Here is a 23655-nt window from a genome sequence, read left to right on the forward strand (position 1 = left end):
ATTTCACTTTGTGGAAGTTTGTTATCCCCGCGCTAATTAAACATAGTACTTTGCTCATCTGTGCTCAGTCTAGAGCAGAGTGGGGACAAGGAACTCACACAGCAAATCTGTGGGCGCGGTACACCAAGCCGCCTGGCAGCGACAGCATGGGCAGCGTAGGCGCCGCGCTGCACGCAAGTAACCAGGAGATGATCCGAGTTCACCCGACTGCTCCATGTTTCCAAAAAACTGTCAGTCGTCGCTTAGTATCAGATCGCAGAAAAGAAGCACACATATGTATGCCAGAAAGCTGATAGTGTCCGTTATGTTGCTATTTCAGTCGCTGCATATGCTTTATATAGTTTTGAAATGCTTCTTGGCATCTTCACTGCGCACTATAAAATGTTCGTGCACAAGTGCCGGCCCATTGAAATGCTTCTTAGCATCTTCACTGCGCACTATAAAATGTTTGTGCACAAGTGCCAGCCCAGTATCTTTTTCCACACCCTGATAAAAAACAAGAAAACACTTTCTGGTGGGTACTTTGATAAACATATGCTGTAGTAGTGTATTTGTTTACTGGTGGCGATAGGGCATATTAGGAGATGTAGATTTGCACTTGTAAACGCGCTGTGCCGTTTATTGGAAGATCTTGCCGCATTACCAGCTGGTAAAAATTATTGAGGTTTCACTGTATTACTAGATAATTAACATGAGAAATCTGTAAACAGAGGTTGTGTCGAGCCTCTTTTTACGAATTTTTTATCATAAGCTTCCATCTTTTACTTCACTCGTTTTTTAGATAATTCACAGTTACTCATGTTGGTGCCACCATGTTTGCTGCGATAGCACAGCAATAACAGCGATGAGATGAGCACTAGCAAGCTCCATGAATGAACCGAATTTCGAGATCGAACTATACTGGATATGGATGCTGCCTTTGGAGCTAACGACCAGTGTTGCTCAGTTGATAATAATAATCGGCAGAATTCGGCAGTTTACGCTTCCAATCGACAATTATCGAGGAAATTGCAATTTATGCGCATTCATGTGCAGCAGGTCACATTGACGCAGTATGGCGCAATAGGTGCAGCACATTCCACCCCTGCATTTTGGTTGTTTTGGCTTCTGTACAGCTCTCTGTAGAACTTCTCCGCAAATTCCGCTATCCTATTTATATGGGTTATGACATTGCCTTCCTTGTTTCTTAATGTATACATTCCGATTTCTGCCTATGCACAAGGTTGCCTTCGCAGCTTTTAGGCATCTGCCACTTTTTACAGCCTGCTTCATTTTCTCCATGTTATACTTTCCCATGTCGGCTACCTTGCGCATATTGATTAAGTTCGAAAGCTCCACTAGCTCTATTTTGTCAGTTGCAGTTGGGGCCTTCATGGTTTGTTGTCTCTTAATAAGATTTTTCGTCTCCAGAGATAGTTTGCCAGTGTCCTGTCTAGTGACTGTACTTCTTACTTTCATTGCATATTCTTTGGTAATAGTAGTAAGATTATTGCTCATAGTGTCAACGCTAACGTCGGTTACCTTGTTTATTGCCTCATTGATGATTGATTGATTTGTGGGGTTTAACGTCCCAAAACCACGATATGATTATGAGAGACGCCGTAGTGGAGGGCTCCGGAAATTTTGACCACCTGGGGTTCTTTAACGTGCACCCAAATCTGAGCACACGGGCCTACAACATTTCCGCCTCCATCGGAAATGCAGCCGCCGCAGCCGGGATTCGAACCCGCGCCCTGCGGGTCAGCAGCCGAGTACCTTAGCCATTGTTTATTGCCTCAAATCTATCCCATAGCGAAACACTGAATTCCTGTACTTTCCCTTGCTTTTTGTGTATCAGCTTTTGTCTTTGTTTTTTTAAAAATCTAGGTGAATACGAGTTCTTATCATTCTATAGTTACTGCATCGGATCTTGCCAACTACTTATACATCCTGTACTATGCCTTGATGTGCACACAGAATGAAGTCTGTGTCATTTTTAGTTTTGCCATTAGTACTTTGCCACATCCACTTAGAGTTAACCCGTTTTCTGAAGAAAGTATTCAAGATCCGTAAATTATTACGTTCTGTGAACTCTACTAAAAACTCCCCTCTGGCATTTCTAGAGCCGATGGTAGTTGGCTTTTTTTTTTTCGACATTGGCATAAAAGTTGCCCATCAGATTTATATACTCTGACTATATTTTACTAATGGCTGACTCTACGTCTTCATCGAAGTGTTCAAACAAATTATTATCATGGCTCGATTTAGGCGTGTATGCTTGTACCACGTTCATCTTCTTTTGTTAAACTTACTTATGATACTCACCACCTTTTCACTGATGCTATAGTATTCCTCTATGTTGCCAGCCGTATTCTTGTATATAAAAAGCCCCATCCCTAGTTCTTTCTTGTCAACTAATCTACGGTAGCATAGAACATGTCCGTTTTTCAGCACTGTATAAGCCTCACGTGTCCTTCTAACTTCGCTAAACCCTGTTACATCCCATTGAACACCCTCTAATTTCTCGAATAGGACAGCCAGACTAGCCTCACCAGATAGCATTCTAGCGTAGTAGGTAGCCAAGTTCAGATTTAAGTGGTGGCCTATTGGAGCCAGAAACTGTTAGCACCCTCCAATGCGTCACGGGTCTGACCGCCGCCTTAGACAGTTGCATCGCAGCTGCTGAGAATTGGGGGCCAAGGGTTATTGTTGTATTCATGGAAGATTTTGGCCAGGAAATGCGCTACGGTGGCCAGTCCTGCTCTTGTTGGGGAGTGCATTACTGGCAGCTAGTCGCCAGTGAGGTCGCACTCCAGACCTTTTGTTTATTTTCTTTCTTAACGATTTCTTTGTCACGCATTTTAAGTAAATATGCGGTCATTAAAGGCATCTAATGGCAAGTAACGAGGGTATACAATATACATTGCTTCAAATTAATACAAGAAGACATTTATAAATTGGTTCCATTTGCACGACATCAACGTGGTGATGACGCAAGACAATTTACCTAGTAATGCTCAAGAGACAGTTTATTCTATACTACAATGTTGTAGGACAGTCTGCACTGTATATTGTTTGATCAGCCTCCATATCTTGGTGCCCCTTGGATGCGTGGAATGGTTTGGGCTATGTCTACCACAATTTGTTCCGGTTTTGCAGCGCTCCTTCAGGCGTCCATAATCAGGCGACAACGCATCAGTCGTACTGCGTATTCTCCAGGGGCATCGGCTCATTTCACAAAGAACACTTTTGACACGCCCCACTGACGGATTGCCTAGAAAGAGCTATTTGCAGTCGGAGCTGTGGCCACCTCTGTGCTGCTTGGTTCTTCAAAGTATACTGGAGAATGAGCTGAGCATCTAGGATACGTTATCGGGAATGTTCCTCACGTTCCTTTGTGCTTTCATGTCTTCATTTTCTGCACACCGCGGCCTCCCCTGCACCTATGCAACATCAATGAGTCAATTCTGTGCATAGGACTCCACGTCATAACACTGTGCTATGTCGGGCCGTACAATCGCTTTGAGTTTGGTTCTACATGTCTCCCTCGTTGTTGGACATACTGGGCACGGCTCTTCCCTCTTTTCTAGTTGAGAGGGACGCGGTGTTTGACTTTCCCTCTTTGGAGGCAGAGATGAAGACAACAATTTTATTAAAGTGTCTTCAGAGAATCCTGGGAAGAGCCACGCTTTGAAATGCGAGTGCGAGACGCACCAGTCGTGCTTCAACATGTAAATTTTGTAAATAAACGTTCCTGTTACCAGCTCCGGCTCATCTGCTTGTCTTTGCCCTGATGCTTGGTTGGCTTCGGTTCCGAACCAATTCCCCCAGTTGCAACGATATATACGAGTGACATCAGATTACGAGCGCCAATAAAAACGCTCCCACGTCAGGGTGCACGTGCTGCTATATATTTGAATTCAAACACTGCTATGTTGTTTGAATTCAAACGCTGCTATGACAATTCATTCCCTCTAAAGCTTTGCAAGACACCAAAAGGGGCGATAAGAAAACCTAGGCTTACTCATGCTCTACACCACAGAATAAAATAAAAAATAAAATGTATCATGCTTTTGTGGTTTGTAGAAACCCTGAACTTTTTTCAGATTACAAGAAGGTGCGAAACAAGCTTAACTCAGATTTAAAAAAGGCGAAGGATAACTACTGTCAAAATCTATTCGCGCATTGCCAAACAAATCCGAAGAAAGTGTGGCGATCAGTCAATGAAATCGCCGGGAGGATTACAACACCAACGCTTCTTCAAGAACTACTGATTAATGGTCGTGTCGTAACAGGTGAAGCTTTGGTTGACACAGTAAATGAATATTTCGTGAATGCAGGAAAACATGTTAATGCAAATGTAGATAGTGAGTTGTCATTGTAGGCTAGTAATCCTTTATCAAACACTATATTTTTTGAGGCAGTTACTACTCTAGAGGTGGAAATACTGCTTAGCAAACTGTCAAATGATGTCTCAGCAGGATGCGTTGAAATAAAAGCGGAACCAGTCAAGCATGTCGCTAGTACGATAGCACTGATCCTGGCTTACATAATGAACTTGATGTTTGAAAAAGGCATATTCCCAGATTGTTTAAATATTGCAAGGGTGACTCCAATCTACAAAGGAGGCAATAAAAATCAGGTTGCCAATTATAGACCTATTTCAGTCTTACCACTATTTTCAAAAATATTTGAATGGGCCATAAACGAGAAACTGATGAAGTTTCTACACAAATTTAACATCATATCTAGCTCGCAGAATGGGGTTGTAAAAGAAAAATCCACAGAGCAGGCACTGCTTCATGTAAAAGAAAAAAATTATTGAAGCAATCGAGCAAAAGTATTACACCCAAGGATTATTTTTAGACTTACAAAAGGCCTTCGATTCTGTCCACCTCGAAGTGCTGTTGTTGAAGCTTCAACACTATAGGATAAGGGGCATTCCACTAGAACTCATGACAGATTATTTACGTCATCGGTGCCAATTTACAGCAATAAATAACTTTTCATCCAGTCGGTCAAATGTCACAACTGGAGTACCACAAGGCTGAATACTTGGGCCAACTTTATTCCTGCTGTATATCAATGACATAGCGGGCATAGGTATTAAACAAGACATCGTAATGTATGCAGATGACACCAACGTATATTTTACCACAAAAGAAATGAACCTGTTAGAAACAATGACAAACTCCTATCTAGGAGAGTTAACCATATGGCTTCATCATAATAAGTTACAGTTAAATGCAATTAAGACACAGTACATATTATTTGCACCACCAAATAAGCGGAATGTAGGTGACATAATAATTAAATATGGATCCACACAAATTACACAAACGAAGGAACAGAAATTTTTTGGAGTCTGGCGCCACGAAAACATGACATGGGATACACACATTTCACACTTGACAGCAGACATAGCCAAAACCATTGGTTGCATTCGGAGAATTAGTTCTTTATTACCACTGTAATTAAAAAGACAACTTTACTATTCATTAGTGCATTAAAAATTGACATACTGCACTCTAGTTTGGGGAACAACTACGGACACTAATTACAATAAGTTGTTAGTTTTACAAAAAAGGGTGCTGTGTATATTTGAAAACTATATGGGAGACATACGCGACTTACACACACGAGAACTGTTTATAAAGCACAGCATATTAAAGCCCAATCAGATATACTTCTTTAAATTAATGAAGTATATACACAATAATAATGTCTTTAAAGAAAACAGTTATACTGAAACAGACAGATATAAGTTCAGGAATATTCAGCGTCGATTGCCTAAAGTGAGGACGAATTACGGAAGGCAGACATTACATTACCAAATTGCACATTTCCTGAACAAATACAAAGGCATTGTCTGCTGGACTGATTCCACAAAAAAAAAATGAAACATAAATTCAAGACACATCTCATTACCACTGAAGTCGGTGATTAACTGCTTATATACTATTTTTAGTTGCTCTCTATTTGCTTTCAGTAAATTCATATGTGTTCTACGCTTCTGTAATTTTTCTGTAAACATTATGGCTTTGTAGCATTGTATTTATGTAACACTGTACAATCACTACTGTCGTAGCGTTTCATTCCCGCTTCTTCTAGTACATAATTTATTTCTGTATATGTGTGATTTTTGGTGTTACTGTTTGCTTTATGTATTGTGTACCTGCTCCGAACTCCGGGGGGGGGGGGGGGGGGGGCAGAGGCCACCGTCAGGCGATCAAAGCCTTTAGCCTCTGTCTCCTCAGGGTATACCTGAAATAAAGCTGAATTGAATATATGGTTATAGCAATACGTTATACAGATGCCAACCAAACTATCTATCTATCTATCTATCTGTCTGTCTGTCTGTCTGTCTGTCTGTATGTCTGTCCGCCCGTCCGTCGTCAATTATGAAGCCAGTAGATGACGCTACGAGCGTACGTAGATAGCATGCATAGTCCCTGTTGTTCTATTCATTGTAGCTGACATTGACTGGATAGAGCTGACACTGACTTGATAGAGATTCTAGGAGCCGGCGGGATGACATGTTATTTTCCTAGCGATGACAGCAGGATTTTCCCAGTTGAATGGTTTGATTGTGTTCATAGGCATGCTCAGCATTGACATTTGTTGTGTAACCGTTATTAGTGACGTCGCATTTATGTTTCTTGAGGTGCCGGGAGAACTTTTTTGTTTCGCCAATGTACACTTGACGGCAATCAGTGCACGGTATCTTGTACATGACTTCTGGGAATGGCTCACTTGGCCGCCTATCTTTCATATTAACAAGCTAGTTTCTGACCTTCTTGGTTGGCACTAGTGCAATGCCCAAATCATATCTTGAAAATACATGTGAAAGCGTCTCACTCATTCTTTCGATGTAAGCTATGGCCATACGTGCACAGGTTGTCATGTTGCCCTTTGAGTTTGGCTGCAATACCTGCTTTCTCATGGTAGTCTTTCTTCTCTAACAAGACGGTAGCATTTCCTTTGTTGGAGGGTACATTGTCTATGCTTCTATTACTGCAGGCTTCGAATTGCTTCCTTCTGTGCTACCTATGAGCGTGAGCAATGTATGGTGATGAGCAATGTATGGCTTGCCTACAGTTCACAAGCCTGGCATCCCACTTCGACTTCACCAGATTTTCGCTCTACCAACTATCAGGCCACCTTCACGAAGTGTTGAGTCTTCTAGCTGGCAAGACTTCGACGCACGTCGATAATTCCGCATTCGTTTCAAAGGTAAAGGACGTTACACTGAGTAAGGACGACGCTATGGTCTCATTCGACGTCGCATCACTTTTTACAAGTGTTCCAGTGGACTTGACCGTAACCACGTGCGAAGAAGCCCTAAAAGAAGACAGTGGTCTTCCTGATTGCACCCCCTTTGTCGCTCCCCAACTGGTCGAGCTGCTGCGGTTTTGCTTCAGCAACACATAAACGGTGGCATCATTTATCAGCAAGTCCACAGTACGGTGATGAGAGCATCGATATCTGTCACCACGGCTAGTTTTGTAATGAAGCCTTGAAAGAAAAGGTCCTGAAAACGTTCTCTACGGGGCCTAAAGTGTTCTACGGGTACATTGATGACTGCTTTTTCATTCTGAAAAAGCAAGACATTCAACGTTTTTTGGACTGCCTGAATGTCCAGAATAAAAGCTACAGTTTACTGTTGAATATGAGAAGGAAAACGTGCTGCCTTATTTAGACGTTGAGGTTCGCCGAGATGGAAACGCCCTCGCCTTCTTTGTGTATTGGAAGCCTATGCACTCAGTTTAAATTGGGATCATCCTATCGGCCACACGACATCCATCGTGTAATCCTTGACAACATAGGCTGTATGAGTCTGTTAAGATAATGATGCTTTAAAGCAATAATTACGAACGGTTTGTCAGTAACTAAGCCACAACGGCTATCCTGATCATTTCATTGCTAAAACTAAAAAGGGTATTACAGCCAAGCTCACAGGCCAACGCGACAACTTGAGAACTAGCACCTTACGTCGAAGCAATGACTGAAGCGCATTCACGTGTATTTTCAAGCTATGGTTTGCCTATTGCACATGTGCCTACCAACAAGCTCCGAAATTAGGTTGTTAATGTGAAAGATAGGCAGCCGAGTAAGTCATTCCCAGAGTCGTGTACAAGATATTGTGCGCTGATTGCCATCAAGTGTACATTAAGAAAACAGGAAAGTTCTCCCGAAGCCTCAAGGAACACAAACGCGACGTCACTAGTAACAATTACGCGACAAATGACATTGCTGAGCATGTGCATGAACATAATCACGTCATTGACTGGTACAATGCCACTGTTATCGCGAAGGAAAGACCATGTGATCCCGTCGGCTCCTAGAATCTCCAATCATCCATTCAACGCCAGCTACAATGAATAGTGACAGCAAGGGCTATGTCTGCTATATACGCACGCTATTTGCATCTCCTACTGGATTTATAATTGACGAAGACTTCTGGTCAAGCTCAGTGAACAAAGAACTTGTATGCTGTTTTGAAACGTCAAATCTTCATAAGACTTGGTCAGTGACCCTGTTTTATCCCATTGAATGCCTGATCTGATGAGCTTTCGTCGAACCTTTGACTATACCTTGTCGTTTCGTTTCATAATAGTAGAAAGGCATAGGACAAAGTACAAAGGTAAAGCTTTCTTTTTGCAAAGGCTGTGAAATTAATGTGCTGCGCTGCCGGTCAAGCTATTTTTCAGGCTTTTTAAGAATAATAACCCTTGACAAAAAAAGATCAGCCTGCTCATGTGGGATATCATGTGAGGTCCTTGCATTACTGAAATGCACATGTTCCAAAGATCCAGATTATGTCAACGATCGATTAACAGAAGAAATTGACAATACCTGCCATGGCCACGCGGGCATCTTCGTATGCGTTACATATGCACAATGTTTTTCATCGTTTCGGAGGTTGCTGTTTCAAAATCCGCGCTCAGGGCCCGATGGCTTCAGCTGAAACAAACGAGATGAAATATTTTACTTTATCTTAGTGTACCTTATGCGTACTTCACACTTATTCTATGTTTATCCTCGCATAAAATGCACGTGGGAGAGAACCACCTGTAGTTGGACTGTAGGCCAAGCCAAGCACTGAAACTAAGGCATTGTTGAATTTCGGGAAAGTAACGATATATATGTTTATTTAGTTTTTTGTTTATTTCTTTCACAATACTGTCAACTTTCTTGCGAGATTCATTATAGAGGGTAACTAAATAAAGCACAGAAAAGAACATCATTCACAGATGCACTAATACAAGTTACATCAAGATCGGGTCATCCAAGGTCTTTAACTTCTGACAATTCGTTTTGGTACACGACACATATTGGCAATTCATTCCACATTTTAAATATGCCAGGAAAGAAAGACTATCTGATCATGTGGGCGATGGATTGACCTGTTACGAGCTTTGCTTACTTTTTTGCTGATATTTAGTGCACCATTCAGTATTTTCAAGTAATAGTATCGGATGTTTTTTTTTTCTGCCCGCACGTCGTTGAGAGATGCAGGGCAGAAGAACGGAGCATTTTTATAACTTAATCTGTTTTTCAATTCCAGGAGCGTAGAAATCGCACCGCGTTCCTCTTTTTTCTAGTTGTTTTTTAGATAATTTGGTGAGAGCACCATACCACCGATGCGCAATAGGTAGTGAAGCAACATCTAGTTTCGCTGGCATCTATGAGTATTGGTGTTGACATGAGCCTGAAGTATTATATTAGAATATGCAGAATCTTGTCCGGCTCATTATCTTCTTGGGGAGGTCATTCAGCCATTGTGGCAGATGCCTCTTTTGCAAGTACGTCTTGTAAGCACAATGTTCTCTGCGCAGGGACTACCCAGAAACGGGGACTGAAAGCGAGGCCTCACCGCGACGCAAAATCGTGGCCTCGCTCGCAGGCGATGGCGCCGAAGGTTATGTTCGCAGCATCCAGAACGTCACGCAGTCCGTCACTGAGCACCTGTCGTCGCTCAAGCGCAACGTGGGTGGCATGGCGAGCAAGTTCGGCTTCTTCAACCTGTGAACACTTCCTCGTGACATGCGATTTGGTCAGGGCTGGCCGCCGCTTGTGCGCGCTGTTCGACCACCAGCGGCTAAAGCAATGTCTTCCAGTGCGGATGGGCCGCCTCATGTGACCAACATTTAGCTGCTGCTGCAGTGCGCTTAGGTTAGGGCAGCACACCGATTGCACGTTGTCAGTGGCCGTGCACGAACCTATGCAAGGTGGGGGCAGCCCCTGCATTAGTTTGCACTGAGAGCAGTGCACGTAACGGTAAGGTGAACTGGGTAGTGATCACACTGCCGCACTTTGCTTGCTTCGTCGCTGAGGCTGTACCGCACCGTATACTTTGTCTAGTACACTGTCGACGAGGGACGCGATCCAAACAACGAACATTATTTTTTTCACATCTCCACAATAGCCAAGGAGTGTACATTTGCTCACTTCTGAGTTCAAGCGTAGCATGTAAGCAGCTTACTTGCACATTCCCTCTAACCAGTGTGCAAATGAGGCGTACAGTATGGCTGAATATTTGTGCTCCTCTCTTGCATCGGGTAGCCTAGTCACAACACTTTTAGTGTTATGGTTCAGTTAGTGCAAGAGGCAGTATCGTCTTTTGTTGTCCTGGCGGGTCTGTGAGTGCCCACTTTCTAGAACACGACAAAGAAGCTGCTTTCCTTCAAGAATGACATTCTTGCACAACCGCTGTTTTCCGTGTTCTATTGAATTTTCTCATTGGTGTGTCGCGTGCAAATTATGTGAACGCGAAATCAGTGCAAGCACACAAGGATAGCAGTATGTGTTCTTTTGCCTCTTTTTAATATAGCTCTTTCAAGGGAATCTTGTTGATGTCATTAATTTTATGATCAATTTTAGTGCATACTAAACTAATGCACATACTTAAGTGTAATTATCCCAGCCACTTGACCCTCATGTTGCAAACTGTAATTTGTTCCAACTATGTAAATGTAAATACTTGCATTGGCTGTTTAACTGACTAAGCCTTGCATAACATGAAACAAAATAATTTTAGTAAATGAGACAACTTATTATGATGCTTGTGTCTTTTGCACACTTTCCGCTTCTCTTCAGAATGAGCTGGCAGCAGTATTTGAATGATATGATTGCGATCAGAATAACAATGCGGGCCTTTTTGCTCACGTAGCTGCACATCAGTCATAACTAAATAGCACAGCAGGCAAGGTGAAGAAATCAGGGAGAACACCGCACCATACTTCAACTAAGCATTTATTCGTAGAATGGCAAGATGAGGGGCAACCCGGAAAACATCACTCTCGAAACACCCCCCTATCACCGCTAATCTTCTTGCGCATGCCGTGTACTCGTGCCTTTGTATAACGAAATGGTTCCCTGCGCAGATTAAGGTATGCGCATTTTTTTATTGGTGAGAGCCACACCCACGGGGCACTGTAGCAATCGGCCAAGTTCCCGTTGACCAAATTCTACACAGGGACACATGCACGGCTCGATCCTACAGGGGACGAGCAGCTTCATTCTACTGAGTCAAGTGGCATCTGCCATTGGGGCGGTGAACTCAGTGACGCTACGGTTTGACGGCCCTCTCCCATTAGAGCATGTGAGCCTCTTCAAGCTGTAATTATGGGTGCACCATATCAGGCCGTGCCCATTGCAACGCCTGCAGTGCGGTCGTCTGTAATGGGAGCCATCCCTCACCAGACTCTGGGGCTGCAGCGCCCAAGCTCTATGTGTAAGGTGCGGTCGCTACATCATCATCATCATCATCATCAGCCTGACTATGTCCACTGCAGGACAAAGGCCTCTGCCATGTTCCACCAGTTGACCCGGTCCTGTGCTTGCTGCTGCCAATTTACATCAGCAAACTTCTTAATCTTATCTGCCCACCTAACCTTCTGTCTCCCCCTAACCTTCTTGCCTTCTCTAGCAATCCAGTCAGTTACACTTAATGACCAGCCGTTATCCTGCCTACGTGCTAAATGCCTGGTTCATGTCCATTTCCTCTTCTTGATTTCAACTATGATATCCTTAACCCCCGTTTGTTCCCTAATCCACTCTGCTGTCTTCTTGTCTTTTAAGGTTACACCTACCATTTTTCTTTCCATTGCTCGCGGCGTCGTCCTCAATTTAAGCTGAACCCTCTTTGCAAGTCTCCAGGTTTCTGCTCCGTAGCCGAGTACCGGCAAGATACAGCTGTTATATACTTTCCTCTTGAGGGATAGTGGCAATCTACCTGTCATAATTTGAGAGTGCTTGCCAAATGTGCTTCACCCCATTTTCACCCCTAACCAGGAGGAGAACCACCCCACTTTTCAGGCCCTCCTGCTGCCAGCAAAGCCATCAGCATGCCCTGGTTGCCTTTAATGCACTACGTCCTGTACCATCACTTGTCAACCATCCCAATCGTGTTTCCAAAGCATCCCCTGTTGCTGTGAGGCAGTCTGCTGAGCCCGTGGCGACACTGCAATGTGATCCGCGATACGCCATCGCTGACGTGTCGATGAACTGCTTCCACCGGACAGTCCACTGAAGGCCTCCAGTCATTATAGCTATCTGGCACGAGCCCAGCCGCCGCCCATGTGTTGTTCACCTATCCACGGCTGCATAGAAGGAGCTCCTCTCCCTTGCCCACCACCCCACCCAGGTCTTCAAGGCATTTCTTCACGTCTTTTATAGACACTGGTCTGTAGAAACCACCAGCTGCATCATCTATCATGGATGCCACACTCTTCTTTTCCTCTCCTCTTTCCATCTTTACTTCCCTCTCGATCATTCCACTGCAGACGCTCAGTGCCTGCTGTCATTGAGAGTTGAAGAAGTAACGTCTTTTCATCTCCTCAACATCTCCTCTTCCTCCTTCACTTGGCTTCATCTGACTACTTTCCGTGTTTGCAAGCGATTAGCCCCTCCGTGGTCCTTTATCATGGGGCCAGTTTATTTTAATTGGTTTCACTGCATTTTCTGTACGTTCTTCTTTTTACATTTGGCTATGTCCTTGTTCTCTGCTTTGTTTTCTTTGTGGCATGTGCTTTTCAAGAGCGCATGCACTCTGTAAACGTTCGCCACATTGAGACTATAGGAAACCAAAGCTCAAGTTTGTGGAGCGACGACAATGCCGCGCCTGGCTCTGGCAGTGAGCTCCGGAAAACTTGAGGATAGGCATGAAAGAGGGCGCAGGCGAGTTTGTGTGTTTTGCCTAAATGGGAGTACGTGCAACACACGCAGAAGTTGATCCGTTGAACTTCAATGCCGTCTCGTCAGCTTGGCACTTAAACGAGACGCTCGCTGCGCGCTTTCAGCAATGGAAGAAGCGATCCCACAGAAGCGTCAGCGAAATTCGAAGTATTGGTGTGGGCTGCCACAATAATGCAGACAACACCAAGGGACGTTCTCCATGTGTAAAGCTATATCAGTTTTCCACCAAGGCACAGCCAGCGAACACAGTCGCATTCATGAAAGATAGAACAAGCCTGACACCAGAGCCGGAAAAAAAAAAACGAGGCGAATGCTTCAACTTCACTCGCTGTGGTTAAAGCTCAGCTTGCTGCTTCGTGGAGAGGTCAGTGAGTCATGCTCCCGCGGCATGAAGGACATGGCTCTAAAACTTCTCGGACATTTCAATGCCATGACCGTATAACTTTAGTTTTTATTTTTGTAGCACGCCGCAAACGTTTGCACGTGACATTACCCAGCTGCTACTGCTAGATACCACATCAAAACAACAATTGTATGGTTTTTCAATAAAGTCAACGCAGCACATCGATAGAGTAGGCGGCTTCATGTCGGCAGAATGTCACTTACTTCGAGGCATACGAAGATTGATATATGGGGTTTGATGTCCCAAAACTACCATATGATTATGAGAGGCACCGTAGAGGAAGGCTCAGGAAACTTCAACCATCTGGGGTTCTTTAACGTGCGCCCAAATCTGAGCTCATGGGCCTACAGCATTTTCGACTCCATCGAAAATGCAGCCGCCGCAGCCGGGATTCGATCCCACGACCTGCGGGTCAGCAGCCGAGTACCTTAGCCACTAGACCACCGCGGCGGGGCAAGAGGCATACGTCGTACACAGTATTGTCACGAACCTGAGAAATGCATTTCGCAGTGACTTTGGTGTCTTCGTCTTCCGTCGTCTGCTCCACATCATAAACTTGACTAACGAGCTTTGCTCCTTTTGTTAGAGTCACTTCTCAAAAGTGCTTGTCAGCTCTGAAATCTTTATGAAGCCCCACTGCAGGCTGTACATTAAGAGGTGACTCGAACTCACTGCGCGCTCTCTGTGCGAGCACATAAGCGAGCAACAGCGTATTGGCGGGAAGGGAAGACACGCAATATACATCCGCGACTTGTACTTTTCTACCAGAGATGGCATTGCCTGTCCAGAGTCGCAGCGCCACCTTGCGTTGCTTCGGCTTCCTATAAGACCCGGAAAACGTTCAAGAACTTCACATTAAAAAACGGTTCATTATCATCGTTATCAACCTGACTACGCCCACTGCGAGGCAAAGGCCTCTCTCATGTTCCGCCAGTTAACCCTTTCCTGTGCTTTTAAACAATATTACAGCATATGGGTGCTTAAATGCGTTGCTGGCTCTCGCCAAAAAGAAAGTGCATACATTCAAGAAAGTTTATGCACAGAACCATTTAGTCAGATGCGGTATAAGGAGGTTGTTTAGGCAAGCAAAAAGTTGAAGTGGCTTTAGGGGGCGTCTTTAGAGACTTGTTTTTTCTTCATCTTGCACAGCTTCTTGCACAATTTGTGAATTATTGTACTTCAAGTCGTGTCCAGTCTGTTCTTTTTAGCGCTAATTAGTTATGCCGGCTCTTAGCAGCCATCTCAGCTTTGAAAAGTTCGGGTGCTTTTGGTTTACTCCACTGCTTGATTAGATATGACAAGTGTCAGCTTGCGGGCACACTATGAATGATGGCGCAAGCAAGACTCCCTGTGCGTGTGGACAATTCATGCTGTTATTTTAGCCGAAATTGCACGATTTGCATTGTTTTATTTAACCCACAATTCACCTTGAGTGGGCTGCTCAGGCAATTCAGGCCACTGTACATGTAGCTTTCGGGAGAGTTTCGTTGTCAGATATCATTTTCTTGTGGTAATACTTGTCACGAGTTTGGTGACCAATGTTTTATTTCAGCATCTTGCGAGGTCATAGTTTGTTCATAATGATGTAAATCAATTTACTAGTGTGATTATACAAGTTAAGTGGATGTATAATAATGTTTCGTCATAAGATAGCAAAGTTCAAATAAGGTTCCTTCTTTTCTGTGCGCATAACTTGGGCTAGCTGCTGGAAAAACGGATCAGGACTGTGCTGTGTTCGTCCTCATCCGTTTTTAGGGCTCTTTTTTCATGTCATCTTGTCTTTCAATAACAGCTTATCATTTAAATTTTTGTTGTCACGAGCATTTACTCAATGTGAACTTGTAATAAATGCTGAACTCTCCGAGAATATGATGTGGCGTTTTTTGTTTCAAAACGCTGGATTTAGGATGACAGCCAGTTGGGCGTGTTGGTAAAGGTTCATGATGAAACAAGTGCTAAAAAAAGAGGACACAGACAATCACTTACTAGCAACTGAAAATTTTATTTCGAAACAAACTATAATAAATACATAACACGTATGTACGTCATTCCCAATCTCTCCCTGTCATCATCAACAACGTGATATACCAAAATAATCACTTCCATCATCGATGGCAAACAACCCGAAACAAACACATGTCAAAAGCTAAAAAAACGTAAAAAATGAAAAGAAAAGGAAAAAAAGAAAAAAAGAAAAGAAAAATGAAAGGCAGCATCTTTTGCGCCATGCAGCGCAGCAGCCAGCCCCACACAGAATTGGCTCCTGCGTCGCACAGAAGGGACGTCATCTGAAAAATTATTACCTAAAGCGATTTAAACGTATAAATTATTAATGTATAACGTGTTAAACCTACAAAAATTTTACTAAACAGGTGTTTGACGAGTCAATCAGCCTGTATTTGTTAATTGAACAGATATTACAAGTGCAAGGGGTGCCATGGGCGCTGCGGCTGCGAAAGGTAAACAGTGCGAGATGGTAGTTGCCTGTAATGTGTGTTGGTGGTGAAAACTCGGCAAAATTGTGGTCTGGGCCTAGGCAGTGCCCAAGGAGGACCGGAGACCCTGTGTCGTCGCTGCTTCATATGATTGCTGGATGCCCAGTTGAACCTGAGGTTGGACCTAGCCCAGCCGTCCATCGCGCCGCAGCTTCATCCGAGTGTGTGCGCCATAAAGTTTCTCAGTATGAAGTGCGCGTTATTGTTGTTGGGCGTACGGTATTTTCTAGATTGCAATGCCAACCCAAGAAACACGAAACGTCATATAAACTTCTCTAAATAACTAGAAAGATATACGGACATCTAAATATATTATGTGACGTTGAATAAACGTTTTTCACAGGAAGTTTTTAGAAGACTTCGAGAAAAGTTTTTGACAAGAAGTCTTTTTCAAAACGTTTACTAAAAGTTATTTTCTAGAACTTTGGCAGAATACTTATCTTTAGCAAGTATATAATTAGGTACATTTGACCTTGTAGTGCACCTGCGCCTGTAGTGAATGCACTATGATATCAATTTGAAACTGTTTAGCGACTATTATTATGCATTTTTCTCCCACATTTATCAGGTGCTGTACCCTGTCGTTTCGCCACCGATGGGTGGCTGGGGCTTTGTCAAGCTGTCATTGGACAGCTTTTTTCCCGGCCACCTTTTTTCATCGTAAATGTTTTTTGTTTTTGGTGAAAATAAAGTTCTTTGATTGATTCGCGGAAGTCTCAATTGCACATGCAATATATGCAGGGTGTTTTCTACATTTCTTTCTTTTTTATAAATCAAAAGACTATTCGCTTTTTGTATTTTTGTAGTATATATATTTACATATTTAAATGTAATAATTGAGCTTTCTGAACAGCACTAATAAATTGAGATGCGCAAATGCGGTGTGCGCCTGCACGACTAGAAAAGTTTTACTTGTCTCGACGCATTTACCCGCCGCTCAGTCGCCTCATGAAGGAGCGGATATGAGTCGATTTCTCTCATGTTTTAAAAGTGTGCTTGTGCTTTGTGTTCGGGTTTTGTGTTCTGCAAGTGCTGCTGATTACGAAGATGCACTATACTCAAGTGAAGACGTGTGGCTTCGCATCGTGGAGCACTCGCCAGGTATGTACCACACTGCTGCTGTCGGCGCTTTGTTACCACTGCATTCACCACGTTTTTCCTATCATGTGCACGATAAGTGCGCTTTTGTTTACGTTGGGACCCAGCTTTTTTGTAGTATTTAAGCAGTCTAAAAGCAAAGTTGTACGAAGTTAAGCGCGGACAAGTTTTTTCTTTCGTGTGGATTGTGAAGCATGCACGCGTCGCGGGAATTTGGCAGCAGATTCAAGCAGAGTTGTGGTGGCTGTCCTCCTGTGTTGGCAGTGGTGTTGGAGGGGGGCCTTGCTCGCGAGGGACCACTATTTTTGTCTATTAAATTTGGGCCATTTTTTAGCTCAGTTCAGTTTATTTCCTTAAAGGCCCTGTTTATAGGGGTGTTACATAAGGGGTGGGGACAACATGTAATGGGTAAATCCAAATAAAAATAAAAACCAATAGAACTTTGGAAAAAGAGGAGAAAGTAAAAGAAAGAAATATTGATACACTGTGAAAACGAGAACACGCGCTAAGTAATTAATTTGGTAACATTACAAGAAACAAGATGATCTGGCAATATAACGTAATAATCATTGAAAATCTTGCACAAAGATAACACTGTACAATTAAGTACAACAATAACAAACAACGAACACTGTAGAAATAAAGACTTGCGTTAAGTACAATCAATGGCAACTAATTTGGTATAACAGAAGACACAGCAGCATAGAACATGTGACGGTTATTTGCAGATACATTATGGTGCAGAAGGGCATTCCACTCTGACGCTGTACGAGAAAAAAATGAAGTAGAGAAGGTAGTAGTGTGTGTGCGCTGTTTTGAAACCTGTAGCGGGTGACCAAAGCGTTGCGATATTCTTGATGGTGGGGTGATGTACGACATGCGGTTAAGTAAACTGTAAAGAAACTTATAGAAAAGACCAAAGCTGGATATCGTACGACGGTGTAAGAGGGATTGTAGTTTAGATTTTTCTTTCAGGGCGGATATGCTTACGTCATATGAGTAGGATGAATGAATGAATCTTGTTGCACGATTTTGAAGAGACTCAAGTGCGTTGATGAGGTATTTTTGATATGGGTCCCAGATTGGTGAAACATATTCAACTTTAGGCCTGATTAGGGTTATGTACGCTAGTAATCTTATGTTGCGTGGGGCGTGACGTAAGTGGCGCCTCAAGAAGCCGAGTGATTGGTTCGCCGATAACAGAATGCTATTTATATGTGTGCCCCAGTTAAGATGAAATGAAATTAGGACGACTCCTACGTACTTGAATGATAAGACTGTGTCAATGAGACTATTGGCTATCATGTAAGGAGAAGTAATGGGGCTTGGACTACAGGTAAATGATATATGTTTGCATTTTTTTGGATTGAGAGTCATTAGCCACCGGGTACACCAAAACTGCACGTAGTTAAGATTTTGCTGTAATATATCTGGGTCAGTAATATTGTTAATGGTATGATAAATCACGCAGTCGTCTGCGAACATACATATTTTACGAGTTACATGAAGGGTAAGTCATTGATATATACCAGAAAAAGAAGTGGGACAAGAACAGACCCCTGGGGGACACCTGAGGTAACCGGAAGTGGGACGGAGGACTGATCACTGACGCTGACGAATTGCGAACGGTTGACCAAGAACGCTTCAAATCATTTTAGTACGTCGGAGTTTAAGTTTAAGAAGGAAAGTTTACGTGACAAGTGTCGGTGAGAAACCTTGTCAAAAGCTTTTTCATAGTCGCGGAAGATAGCGTCAGTTTGTCTGTTACTGTAAAGATTGGTATAAAGGTCGTGAATGAAAAGAGCTAGCTGCGTTTCGCAAGAAAGGCTCTTGCAGAATCCATGTTGTGCAGGATGAAAGAAATGAATGGCATCCAAATGGTCCATAATGAGTGAGTAAATGACGTGCTCTATGATTTTACTTGGCAGACTCGGGGGGGGGGGGGGGGGGGGATGGGGCAATAATTTAGCGGGTGAAGCCTATTACCTGCTTTATAGATGGGAATGACTTTTCCCACTTTCCAGTCGTGAGGAATGCAACCTACCGAAAGCGACTGAGCAAACAACAGACACAAAAATGACGAGGATATATCTTTAGTGTTTCTTAACAGTTTTGAGTTAATACCATCGATACCGGCACAGGATGAAAGTTTTAGGTTATCAATCACATTTGAAATACCATCTACGCTGAACGTAATGGCCGGCATACTGGATACTATATAGCTAGACAGTAAAGGTAGAGGAGCACTAGTATCCTTAGTAAAAACTGAGACAAAGGCATTGTTGAAAGCTGTGGCGCAGTCGGTATCAGACATAATATTCCCCGAATCATCAGCAAGTGTTAAGGCGCTAACATGACTTGGGTTTATTACTTGCCAGAATTTCTTTGTGTTTTCTCTAAGTATTTTGGGCAAGTCATTGTTAAAAAAAGCATGCTTGGCACCACGAACAGCAGATAGATACATTTTTTCAGCAGAATAATATTTTGCCCAAGTGTTAGCATTCGTACCCTGTTTAGCAGCTCGGAAAAGTTTTTTCTTCTTATTTTCTAAACGCTTTAAGTGATTTGTGAACCACGGCATCTGCCGATTCTCACGGAAGGTAATTTTCAGTATATGTTCCTCTGCTAATTGAATCATTTTACTTTGAAAGAGCACCCAGTTATCATCAATAGATTGCTCGTGAAATCGAGACTCAAAGTTAGGTATAAAGGCAGCTAATTCGTCATTAATGGCTCTGAAGTTTCCTCTATCGTATAGGCTGATTGTTTTGCTACATTTTGCACGTGGTGGTGCGGAAAATCGGTGGTGCGGAAATTGCACGTGGTGGTGCGGAAAATGCGGAAGAACTTTGTGGTCACTGGTAAGAGGAAGAAAGGTTAAAGATTATAAGCTGCCTGGTTGATTAGTTAGTATAAGGTCTAAGACGTTCGGGCAGTCATGCGAAACACGTGTTGGTTCGGAAACAAGCTGTGAAAGATCAAAGTTTAAACAGACGTCGATGAAGTCTCTAGCCTCAGCGTTAGTTGACGCTCCAGAAGATAGGTTACGCCAGTTGATACAGGGGAAGTTAAAGTCGCCGAATAAAAGAATATGAGCATTAGGATGCGCAGCTGTAACCTGGCACAAAACGCTGTTTAACTTGCTAGGAAAATCGGGGCTGTTAACAGGGGGTAGATACAAGACTCCCAGCAGGACAGCCTGTGGAAATGAGCGGAGAAGTAGCCAGGCTATCTCGAGGCCAGCAGGAGGCGCAATTGTTGTGCAAGGTAATTGCTTGCTGAATGCTATAAAAACTCCCCCACCTCGTGTTCTTAGGCGGTCATGACGATGAACTTTGACGTTTGGCAAGTCTGATAATACCTCATCGTCAGTGATGTCGCCCGTGAGCCACGTTTCTGTTATGATGAGTAAATTACTGCTAGATGAAGAAACAAGACTTGATATATCTTCACGCTTTGGAAGGAAACTGCAGGCGTTAGTGAAAATAACAGATAAAGAAAGATTATTCACTGTGGCAATGGGGCGAGGGTTTCATGAACCTCTGTTGCGCTTTGATTGCTAGTGACTCTCTTTAACAATATTGGATGATTCATCATATTCATAACGTTTCGATCCTATAACAAGTGTCTTGAAACGTAGTTTGAAGGGCGTTCCTATTCTTTTGCCGAAAGCAGTAAGATGTTTGCAGGCATTCCGAACGGCTGGTGAAAAATCTTCGCCAATTGCACAATTACTCCCCTTTAACTTACGACCGCCAACCAGGACTAATTCTTTAGTTTTGTAGAGCGCAAATTTAACTATGATGGGGTGGTTACGGCCAGGTGAGTACCGTCCCAGCCGGTGTGCAAGCTCTGTTTCCTTATCATCAAGGCTTATGTGCATGTGCTCACGAATCTTATCAATGAATAATTTTTGGACTGCGTAAATGTTTCAGAAGGGTTGGAATCAGGAATGCCATACAATATTAAGTTATTTCTACGAGACCGGTTGTCAGCGTCGTCTATGCGGCTCTCGAGAATAGACACCAGGCGACCAGTTACACCAGTAGCAGCATGCACTGCTTCTAATTCGTTGCGTAAGGGCATGAGTGCCTGGTAGTGTTGCCCAAGTTCCGTCATTCACTTACCTAGATCCGTCAGTGTTTTATCGGTACTCATAACTTGATTCTTTAGGCTTTGCACCTCAGTGATTAGTTTGCTTTGCCCAGCTGTCAGCTTCTGCAACTCGGCGAGAACATAGCTCATACTAGGCCCTAGATTGGTTTCCATATCTCCTGATAGCAACAGAAAAGACTGGATGACATGTATACATTCACCAAGCAGAGCACGGCAGCACTGGGGGCTCGGGAGCTACACCAAACAGTAATCACTAGATTTATTATTAAATAGGCTGTATTTTGCACTAACCTGCACGGCGAAAACCAGCGTGTTAGAAGACAGCGTTGTGGCGCAGCCACCGAGCCCACAAAGCGGTCGCGATGGTCGCTGCTCTTTTATAGTTGGTGGACTTGACAGTGTCCCTTTCGATGCGGAATCCCACGATGGCTATAGGCGTTGATGCCTGAGCATCAATGCACAGGCGTTGATGCCTGTGCGTTGATGCACTATAGGCGTTGATGCCTGTTCATATTGTGCGCTATTGAAGTGAATGTGTCTAAGGCAGTTTCATCTGCTGTACGTTCCATTTTAAACAGCTACAGTATTGTTATACGTTATCACTACTATCAGAGAAGTTTTTTCCTTGCGGGTGGCCGATTGTATGCCGGTGTGTGCATCCGCGCCGGCACGCGCCTTTATAAACTACCGTGATGCTCGAGTGTATGCGTGTTCGTGAGCAGCGTGTTGCATCATTTTAAATAGGGCTCGCAAAGGTTGCACTTACACTTAAGTGTTCATGCAGCTCGTTTAATAAAATTCCAACTTTCGGTATACACCAGCAACATAGGTTGCCTTATGGGGCCTGAATCCGTGTATTTTAAGCCATTCGTTTATCCTGAACTGTATTTTAGAACAAATATTTGATGGCTAAATGGGGCCAAAATGCTGTACCTTACTTGCGAGCACTTATTCAGTCATTAGTCCATGCGTTCGAGCACCATTGATTTTACTCAATTTTACTCTGCTCGTTTCCGCTATGTTTGTATTTTGTTTTGGTTTACTAAATATTTTATGCACCTCGCCCAACCTTGGTGTTGAAACTTTACTAAACACTTTTACGTGTACGAACATTAAGAATAGTTTATAGCATTACCTCCAATGAAATTGCCTGATTAATGCCAAGCTTAACAGTATATTGGATAAAGTAAACTTTCTAGGCATGCGCTACAGATGTTGACGGAATGTGTGGTATGTGCAGAATGAATATTTTATTTGTCACTCAGAACTCGCGATAATGTTATACATCATGATAAGCACGCATGAGTCATGTGCGTATTGCTGTTAAAATTCGGAAATCAGTTTCATCAAATCTTATTGCTAAATCACGGTCAATAGCTTCCAAGATTCTGGTTCCCGAAGATTGTTGCAGAAGCTTGCATGCTTTATTGGGATGGTGTGTGGTTCAAGGTGGGTGCCTCGTATGTCTTAGTATTTCCACTTTTTTTTTTTCTTTCATTAGACTGCCTGTGATGTTTGAGTGAAGGGTACTGTCTTTTTAGCTAAACAGAATTATTGAAACTGATGACCATAATTAGGCAGCACTGAATAGGAATTCAAGGACACCAATTTCTTACATTATAAGTATAGTCATTCTAGTGTGAGCAGCCTGGAAGTAGCTACATTAGTTGTATCTGAAATCAAGTTCGTGTTCAATAATGTAGGTTACCTGCAATGGATACTTGATGAAAGTGCATACCATCATGTATGTGTTGTGGTAAGATTCAATAATGAACTTATTAGTGACTGCAACAGGTGGCCATGCACGTATTAAAATTTTGAGCCAGTCACATTTCGACATATTTCCGAAAAATTCTGGCATGCCTGTGCTCAGATATTCCGCTGGAAAGTTTAGTTGTGGCTTGTATCATTATGCATGCAGGACAGTGAGCACTAGCACACAGCTGCTACTCTCTGAGGTGCTGCATATAATCTGACCATGGATCGAAGCCATAGACAGGCATTATAATGGCTACCTTTTTACTACCGGCTGGTGGTAGCAAGCACTGACTGCTCATTCTACCAGGGAGTAATGTTTTGCTGATCCTCACTGCCTTGCATGCGTAATCATGAAAAGCACAATAAACTTTCGAATGGAATACCTCAGAGCATAGACATGCTCGAAGAATTTTTCCAAGTGGGAGTGGGTAGAAACAAGACTGCCACAAAGTGATAGTTCTATGCAAACATGCCCGCTTATTGTAGGCACCAAAATATCGGTATTCTTAGTTGATTGGGCAGCTGACAGCATTATTGTCTTACTTTGTGTCCCCCTGGACACATAACTTATCTACAAAGGCAGTTTTCTGTTCCTCGGGCTGAATT

General features: G+C 43.1%; 1 protein-coding gene across 1 annotated transcript in view; it reads left to right on the plus strand.

Annotated features, from left to right (window-relative positions):
- The window catches only part of Cadps (calcium-dependent secretion activator 1), a 721673-nt gene extending 706224 nt beyond the window's left edge, over positions 1-15449 (plus strand). Inside the window, exon 31 of the mRNA XM_075882731.1 lies at positions 9819-15449. Coding sequence (XP_075738846.1) covers positions 9819-10011 — 193 coding nt within the window. The 3' untranslated portion in view covers positions 10012-15449. The remainder of the gene's footprint in view (positions 1-9818) is intronic.
- Positions 15450-23655: the final 8206 nt, after the last annotated feature.

This window comes from Rhipicephalus microplus, unplaced genomic scaffold, assembly GCF_043290135.1.
Source record: "Rhipicephalus microplus isolate Deutch F79 unplaced genomic scaffold, USDA_Rmic scaffold_13, whole genome shotgun sequence".
Classification (NCBI taxonomy): Eukaryota; Metazoa; Arthropoda; class Arachnida; order Ixodida; family Ixodidae; genus Rhipicephalus; species Rhipicephalus microplus.